We start from the raw sequence: 9,511 nt of genomic DNA on the forward strand, positions 1-9,511 counted from the left end.
ACTTGCAAAAAGGAATTAATTTGTTGCGGCAATCCCTATTTATTGTACAGCTCTGCGTAATATGTTGGTGCTAAATAAATACTGTTTATTAATATTAATATTAATTTCTTGACTTCACATGGCACCACCTGCTGGTAAAATATGGTGTTGCAGTGCTGGAGTTTATTAAGTGATTGGGGTTGCTATTACCGTATATTCTCTGGGGTTAATGTATAAATCTTTTTAGACCTTGAAGCTGTAGAAAACATGAGCAGTGATTATATTGATCTTATTTTAAATAAATTATGCTGACCAGTTAATTATTTTTGTCTGTGTTGTTTTCTGTATTTTCAGTGAAAATAATGTTCAGTCTTCATACATTAGTCTATAAGATTTGGGTAACCTTTGCATTTGTCTTCCTAGGATTTTAGAAATCACAAATACAAAAGCTGTCATTTGCTAGACAGAATAGAATTGTACCAGATTGAGAAATTGCTCAATGAATCTATTTTTTATTGTATTTTTTTTGATAGATATGCCCAGCAGTTCTTTAAAGCTGTACCCCAGCAGCGAGCAGAAGGCCATGCTACTAAAACGTCAGGGCTTTGCCGTTTTCAGCGGAGAATTGGATCAGTACCATTTGTATCTTCCTCTTATACAAGGTATGTTCTCTGCTGCCATTTGACAACCAGGTACAGGGTATTGTGACCGCCATAAGCCCCCCCCTATAAATCCAATTACAGTAGGATCTCGCCTATCCGTCTCGCCTCTACCCAGCCTCTGTATTATCCACCTTAGTACGGAGTCCAGGAAAAAAACAAATCTCATTCTAAAAAAAAGCCCGGCGAGGCGGGTGGACGTCTGCTGCGGTGCTCCTGCATGGTGCACGTTGAGACGTCCCTGCTGCCTGCTCTCCGGAACTGTGAGCAGATCTCTGTGGGTGCGGAGAGAGGAACACTGCCTGTGTGTGGAGGTGAGTATTGGACTTTATTAATAGAACTCTGGACTATCTGGCTTTTTTGTTATTCGGACAACCCTGCCGCCACATTAGGCCGGATAGCCCACTGTATATAGATAATACTATCTGTTTCTGTTCAGAGTTATAGCAATTCACCAATATTTTTTCACATCACAGACTGTGTATTTTTGGTTCTTTTTAGAACGTCTAACAGAAAATATTCGCATGGGACAGACACCTATCATGGCGGCTCAGATGTTTCTGTTTTTCCGTGTTTTATTACTGAGAATTTCACCGCAGCATCTCACCTCGTTATGGCCGATTATGGTGACAGAAATGGTAAGTTGTGACAGATGATGTTAGCATTGTATATTTACTGCATGAATGTGCCATTAGATTGTGAAGGACAGTCAGTGACATGACTATGGACTCTGTTAAGTGCTGTGTAATATGTCTGCGCTATATAAATACTGTGTTATAATAACATTTAAAACAATTTTGGTGAAAAAATTGGGTAAACTCATTTATAAATAGACTCAGAATTTCCATTGAAAAAGTAGTGAAAATAAAAAAATAAAAAATTGTGAGTATCGTCTGCAATAAAATAAATGTACCTACTTGATTGCAATTTTTAAAATGAACTCACCTTTCCTTCTGTAGCTATTAATTTTAATAATATTATTCCATATGCTTTGATAGGATATAGAAGTGAAACAAGGCATTTACTGTAACACTTCTTCCCTATATTGCAAGTAAAGGAGTCCGGCCACATTCATTCAGATGCATCAGACAGACTAAAGAAGATATTCCTGAAGCTCAATTGAACCCTGATGATTTATTACTGTAATGCTTTCTGGCTGCAATTACAGTAATATGGGGTTATTTTACCTCTAAACTGCCAGGTGTTGTCATCACGTAGTATCTTAATTCTTTGCTGTAGGATTTAAAGAAAAAAAAAAAACAAATAAAAAAAAGTAAAAGAGCCCCATGTATATTACTGTATAAGCTGGTTTTATTCTGTTTATACTCTATGTTTCAGTGGTCGCCAACCGGTGGTCTGCGAGAAAATTTTGGGTGTACGTGGCTCTGGAGAAGAACCATGCTGGGGGAACACACCGGCCAGAGCCACGGAACACGTTGCAGAACACGCGGAAAAGTGGGTGGGCTGTGTCCCTGGACATAACTCGCCCACTCTCTCATCGCAGGCTTAGATCTATGATTGGAGAGTGGGTGGGGCTAAGTCAGAATGATGTCACTATGGGGGAGGTTTCTCCCCCTTTGATTGACACCCAGCTACCGGCGCATGCACGGTCTGGAGTCAGTGATTTTAGTGGTCTGCCAACCAAAAAGGTTGGCGGCCACTGCTCTGTTTCATTCATCTGCAGGTCCAGGGGTGAGTTAGAGCAATCCAATTTCCAATTTCTCTAATCCCTTTTTTTACATATAATTTACCTGATCAACTTTATTTAACTTCATATTTCCTATTCATATTGTGGCTTCATTAATTCTATTTGGATAGGTTAATGACCACTTATTCATTAACTGGTCCATCTTAGATACCTAGTGGGAAGGATATCTGATAATCTAGTTTGCTTATATTGTTAATATTATTATTATTATTACTACTACTAATAATAGTTTATTAACCACCTGGGCGTTACACTGAGGTCTAGATTTCTGTTCCAAAAGCGTCACAGGTTTTCATGAATTTTTTTTTTTTAAAATTGTAGACCTGTACCTTACAGAAATATGTCCGAATAGGGGTCTATTAGATATCATGAATATAAAAAATGTTTGAAACACACAATCATGTAAAAAAAAAAAAAAATTACTTTTAATAAAATTAAAGTAAAAACACAAAATTCAGCTTAAACAAGAATACATAAATAAAAGAAAAATACTGAAAATGCGATAATTCAGTATACTGTATAGTAATATATTTTTCTAAAACACCTCCCTAGTGTCCGTCACATACCTATAGACAAAACCACATAAATATATTTTCTATTAATTTGTATTGGATTGGATACAGGACTTTGTATTCAATCCAATACAAAATGAGAACAAAATTCAAACTCTCATTATGTATTGGATTGAATACAAACTCCTGTATCCAATCCAATACAAAATGAATAAATAATTTTCAATTTGAATTTCCCGCACACGGGCCGACGTCATCGCGCACGCACGCACAAGAAGCCGGCCGGCTTTTTGTTTCAGAGAGCACCCGGCGCTGGAAGGAGAACGATGCGGGACGATCAGCGGGACCAGGTAAGAAGCCGGCCGGCATCTTGTGGTCCGCCGGACTGGTCCCGCTGGTATAGGAGACGGCACCCGCTGCTGGAGAGGGAGATCGACGCTGGAACACGGACCCGACGCTGGATGAGCACAGCGGGACCAGGTAAGTGAGATTTTATTATGGTGAGAAAAGTACAGGGTTATCGATAATTGCAACTTTTTTTTGCACAGAAAAGTACGGGCTTAACGGTTGGGAGGTTAATTATATATTATTATTTAATAATTTATTTGTATTATCACCAAGGAGTGTTCTTTTGGCGAAGAAAGGAACACCACTTATAAATAAGTGTATATTTTATTACCATAATTCCATTGATATGTTCAGACCTCCACGCTTTAAGGACACTTCTCTTTATTTCTCCTTTGAATAATCCTTTTCCAATTACACCAAGCCTTGCCTCTTTAAGATTTTATGAGCTATCTTAATTCCTGTAAATTCATGCCATGTATTTCCCTGCTTTCAGATACACGTCTTTGTTCAACTACAAGAGGATTTGGTGGAAGAGGAGACAACATCAAAGTAAGAGTTGTCAGGGTTCCATTTTTGCAAAGCACTGGCCGCCATTTATCCAATTGTCACATAAAAACATCTTACGTACGACTAGGACAATACAGAAAGAATACAGGAGGATTTATTAGAAGCTCTGGGCAATGTGGAGAATTCTTGTTTTACTTTAATAAATGTGACCCAATGTAAATGTGTTTTAAGGTGAACCTGTGCCCAAACTATTCATTCTGATATATTTGCATATTCTGAACAAGCAGTAAAAGTTGTCATCCAATTATGCACATCTGTCTGTTCGTTGAAGAGGAATAAGTTTTCATATTCTACTCAAATCTTAGTCCTGTTTCTATGACTGCAGATCTTGTCAGTCAGTCCTAAGCCAGTGGTTGTCAACTGGTGGTCGGCAAGAAAATTTTGGCGGTCCACGGCTCTGACCCGTGTGCCTCCAGCAGGGTCAGGGGAAGGGCCTAGCGGGGGGGGGGCCGGGTTGTCACCGGCCTGAGCCACTGACCATGTCTTCTGTGGGCGACATGTGGGCGGGTTCTGGCATCATGGCGTCACTCTGGGGGAAGTTTCCTCCCCTTTGAGTGACACATGGCTCCTCGCACATGCAAGTTCTGGAGTCGATAAGTTTAGTGGTCCAAAGGTCGGAAAAGGTTGGCGACCACTGTCCTGAGCTGTTGGAAACCTACTAAAGCCCAACTCTAAAGTTTTGGGGGCTTTTTAGTGATTATTGGGAATCATTATAGCAATATTAGGAAGTAATAACTACACGTTATACGCTGCTTGAAAGATCAAGAGAGTCTTGGTTAAAAGCTCTTGTACTTCATGTTAAAAATATTTATGTCCGTGGTCTGGATATAGATGGCCCAGTGGTTAGCACTTTGGCCTTTGCAGCGCTGGGTCCCAAGTCGAGTCTCACCAAGGACACTATCTACATGGAGTTTGCAGGTTCTTCCTGTGCTTGCGTGGGTTTCTTCCCACATTCCAAAAACATGCAGTTAGATTAACTGGCCCCCCACCCCCTTAATTGGCCTTTGGACTATGGTAGTCTAGCCAGGGTCAGTCCACCAACAGTGAATATTGTAGTTGTGGATGGAGCCTGATAAGCTACATCACTGGCATCTTTTATCTCCCGGGATCTGTGTACTAGAATTCTCTGTTCTCTCCCATATTTTTATAGTCTCCTGCAATGTTGTTTTTTTTTTTTTTATTTGTAGATGTCTGTATATTAAAATGTGTGACATGACTTAAAAGCTGATGGGTTGCTAAAGTCAACAAGATTATTTTGTAGTATCATTTCATACAATTATTCCTCTAGGTTAATTTATAATTGGTCATCTCATTTTATCCAACTGTTGGACTGTTTTTACCTACTAAGCCCACTCATTGTGCCTTGTGTTGTGCTATTGTTCATAAAATTTTTTCCTCCTAGGAATAGCAAGGCAAGCAAACAGAAAGCTGCAGTGATAGAGAGCAATGGGCCAGTGTATGTGGAGATCCAACAGAACAGCCTAGACATGTATTTATCAGCCTGCAAGTTCCTGGACTCTGCACTTGCCTTTCCCCCAGACAAGATGCCACTGTTTCAGATGTAAGTCACTTATGGGCTATGAATGACTCCTGCTATGTCTCCATAATATTTGTATGTTGTTCTCATGTCTGGGTTTCCTCCAAATGTTCTAATTTAGGGCTGTCAATCCCCTGTCCTCATAGTAATTTATCTTGATTACCACTGTGCACTGCTTGTGTTGATATCTGATTGAATATTGATCAAAATGATTGTGTCTACTTTTGGGATTTGCCTCTTGCATTCATTTTTAAATGACTACATTTCTTCATCACTAACAACCAAAGCACTTCCTGCTGTATTCCTTAACAACCAGCAAAGCATTGTTTTTATAGTAAGCAGCGGAGAGCACTCCTATTAGCTGGTGGTTGTGAGATACACATCCAAAAAAAGCAAACATACTACTTCCAACAGATATCATCTCGATACATGATGGTAATCCAAGTAATTGATCATTATCAGATATCTATCAATCATTTACTTGGTTATGCATGATCTAACTATTGTATGCTTCGCTTCATAACTGTTTTTGAGAAACCATTCCAGTGTTGTATATAATCATTGATGATTTGGTAATGTGAGTTTGTGCTCATTACTTTGCAGATACAGATGGGCGTTTGTGCCTGAGGTTGACACAGAGGCCTGCGTTGTTCCTACAGAAGTGGTCGAGAACCATCAAGAATGTAAACCCCATGTCGTCCGGATATTGGAACTTATGAAGTTCCGGTTTGGGGTTAGTATTTCCCTAAGATATTTTATTTCTGTTACACAGCAAGACAATGCTTCACAGTAGCAGTAAGACAAGTTGTGCAAAAGAGTTACAACAGGGATAGAGCTTGAGGCATTTATTCCTCCTCAGCTGCTCGAAAATAGCACTATGATAAAGTAAAACATGACCTGATCATTCCTTCATTATGCATTTCCTTTGCAAGGGGTGCTACCGTCTTCTTCTTTCTTCTCTTCCAGTAGACAATCTTTGGCCATCTTGATTGGCTGGGCTGGGATGGAGCAACTCTAGCAAAGTGGTGCGGGAGTTCATTCATTCCCAGCATGCGCAAAGAAAGCCGGGAATGTCAGGTATTCTGGCAACCAAACCTGACACTGTGTATGCATCTCAGCTTTTTTGCCAGAAACCCAGAGTGATCAAAAAGGTAGGAGGGAAAAATAGCAGAAGGGACATTGCCTCTCCTTTTATTATTATTATTATTATTATATCTTTTCTGGAATAATGACCTGACTGATCGTGGATTCTCGTGAACTAAGTGAACTTTAGTTTCGCTTGAAGCACAATGACACCTACACCAGCCCACTCCTTCCAAGTAAGGAACCTTATGATATGTCCAGTTAACCTCCCTGATGGTCTAAGTATGTCAGTATTTTTACACCAAAACCGGTACATTGTTTTGCGTGGAAATTTATTTTACATTGTAGGCCTATAATTCTTNGGCATAACTTACCGAAATATGTCCAATATTTAATACATTTAAAAATAAACTTTAAATAAAAAACACAAAAATCTGTTAAAATAAGGGTGCGCAAAAATACTGAAACCTGTAATATATCTGTACAGTAGCATATATATAATATATATATATATATATATATATATATATATATATATATATATATTAAATACTTTGTATTGGATTCAATACAGTTATTTTGTATTGAAACCAATACCAAATAATTTGAATTTCCCGCCGCGTCTCCCGCACACACCAACGTCACTGGGAACTCCTGGGGAACACCAGTGCACTCACCGGCTGAAGATCGAAGGCACAGGACGTGGCCCGAGGATGGGGGCGGATGAGCAGGATGCCGGACGACGCCGATGTGACCAGGTAAGTGGTTTTTATTCTTGTTTTTAGCTACCCCTCGGGGCTGAGGGTTACCGCTTTTAGCATAGTTTTTTTTTTACATCGAGCCACACTCGGGAATACAGCAAAGGATGTTAAGAAGGGGTTGGGTTGGCTTGTTTTTCTCTGTCTTGCTAAAGCTGACGTTTGAGAAGGGAGATAAGAACAGGGAATAAACCTGAACTAAGCAAGATGAATGAGGTAAAGCTGAAATTCAGGTCTAAAGGTGAACTAAAAAAATCACACTTACCTTTACTCCTACAGAGCCCTTAATTCCTCCGGGGCTGTCATTGATTCAGTCCTGAGCTGTCCTGGAATCCTGGTGCTGCCATCTTCTTTATTCTTCTGGCTACATCACCTGATCCCACACTGCACAGGCTCAAGATTGGGTGACGTAACCCACTGTAAATGGGAAGAAAATATATTTTACTTTATATAAAAGGGTTATCTAACCAACCGTTTTATATAAAGTAAAAATTTTGGTGATAGGTCTGCTTTAAGCAAGAAGGCAATCATACACTGATGTACTGTTAGTGTCAATTTGCTTCTTTTTATAATTCCAAGCTACATCACATTGTTTTTGTTCTTGTGTTCTTACCTTTTGCTCTCAGGAACATGTAGCCGAAGAGACCAATTTGAAAAGAAATGAATTCCCTCTCCTCAATCTCCATTCTATATCCAAGATCACCCAGCTGATGCCATTCTTCAGGACTCTAAGTTATGTGTTTAAAGCAAAGGGAAAAGGTTCCGGCACAGCACAAGGTATCTATGGCTCTGTGGAATACCCAGTAGAAGACACTACAAGGGTGATGAAGGAACTCGAGGAAAATGTAGAATATGACTTCTTAGAAAGCATGGTAAACTAATAATATGGAAGCCACATTATGCTCCTGGCCTGTACTGATTACCCTGAAGATTTCCTGATGGATATATTAGTGACAATACAATACAAAATGAAGAAACAATATTTGCTTGTTAAATAAAAAGTAAAACTGTAAATATAATAAATTTTAATGTGAAAACGCTGCGGAGGGACATTTTAGGCTACAAAATGCTGTGAAGTTTTATGAGATAAAAGTGTCATATATATCATAAATTGTGATATATAATGTGAAGCACATAGGGGCCATTGTATGTACATATTTGTATAGACCAGATGATAAACTAGGATAATAGCTGGGTGAGAATGGCACTGTATTAGGCCAGGTTGTCACATAGGTTGAAAATATTTTGAGTATGTAGTCAAAAAAAAAATGATTTGGCATGATGGCCAGTTTTCCCATAGAAATGTAAGGGAACTATTTCATTCTAAATCACTGTACACAATGCTGCAGCTGTAAAAAAGAAAAGCTTGTATTTTGCTGTAAATTTGGTAAATCTGATATATTCCAGGGGAATTTTCAAGTTCTCTGATTCACACAGCAAAGTACACAATTCAAAAAACCTGGTAAATTGCATTGATGAATATGGAACAAGGCAATTAGCACAAACATAAAAGGAAAAGAGGAACAGCAGCTGCAATAATTAATGTAATTTTAAGGACGGAAAGATCATCTTCACCTATGGCTTCTATAACTGGACATTGCCAGTCTGGAATCCACATCATTTCCTATTACATTTGCAACATTCCTATTATAAAAACTGTAAGATTCTTTAAGTTATTCTTTCCAATTTGCACTAACGGTTCAAGCCCTGCAGTAAATACTTTGCCACTGATTTGATGTTGGTGAATAAAAGAGCTAATAAAGTTGTCCCAAAGACATGTTTGGCCATTTTTTATCTGTTTGCAATTGATATTTATTATGCAACAAAAAATACACTTCTAATAGGTTCTCGCATCTTGTCCAATGTTCTGCCTATTGACATGTTGATAGATACACTAGATGGCGAAAAGTTAGTGGTCACCTGACCATCACAGCTAAATGAGTTTGTTGGACATTCTGTTCCCATACTAGGGGAATAAGTTTGAAGTTACCCCCTTCCTTTGTAGTCATACCAGTTTGTAATTTTCCAATAAATCCAACTTTTCCTCAGCTGTTCTGGTCTGTCTGCCGGAACTCCTACCATCTTCCTTGGAGCCTAATACATGAAGTGGCTCAACCTTGGAATTACATGGATCCCATCCATGTTCTTCTCAGCCATACGATGGGACCCCATCCCAAGCCCAATTAGGGACAGACACCATCTTCCACAAAAAAATGTGCCCTAGAGAGGGTATCTACTTTGCCCTGCAACATTTCTTCTTGGTGCTCAACCATAGTTGAAGTCCTACAGTGGACAAGAACCAGAAGATGACCTTAGTTTTACTATCCCTGGCCTGGGACATCCAAGCCGGGTTAGTGGTC

The 9,511-nt window shown here is 39.1% G+C and overlaps 1 protein-coding gene across 1 annotated transcript in view; it reads left to right on the forward strand.

Moving 5' to 3' along the window:
- DOP1B (DOP1 leucine zipper like protein B) overlaps positions 1 to 8,928 on the forward strand; it is a 72,760-nt gene extending 63,832 nt beyond the window's left edge. The window contains exons 31-36 of the mRNA XM_072420419.1: positions 513 to 641; positions 1,140 to 1,276; positions 3,700 to 3,755; positions 5,176 to 5,334; positions 5,914 to 6,043; positions 7,778 to 8,928. Of these exons, the coding sequence (XP_072276520.1) occupies positions 513 to 641; positions 1,140 to 1,276; positions 3,700 to 3,755; positions 5,176 to 5,334; positions 5,914 to 6,043; positions 7,778 to 8,032 (866 nt within the window). The 3' untranslated portion in view covers positions 8,033 to 8,928. The remainder of the gene's footprint in view (positions 1 to 512; positions 642 to 1,139; positions 1,277 to 3,699; positions 3,756 to 5,175; positions 5,335 to 5,913; positions 6,044 to 7,777) is intronic.
- The last annotated feature ends 583 nt before the right edge of the window (positions 8,929 to 9,511 follow it).

This window comes from Pyxicephalus adspersus, chromosome 1 (genome assembly GCF_032062135.1).
Source record: "Pyxicephalus adspersus chromosome 1, UCB_Pads_2.0, whole genome shotgun sequence".
Lineage (NCBI taxonomy): Eukaryota > Metazoa > Chordata > Amphibia > Anura > Pyxicephalidae > Pyxicephalus > Pyxicephalus adspersus.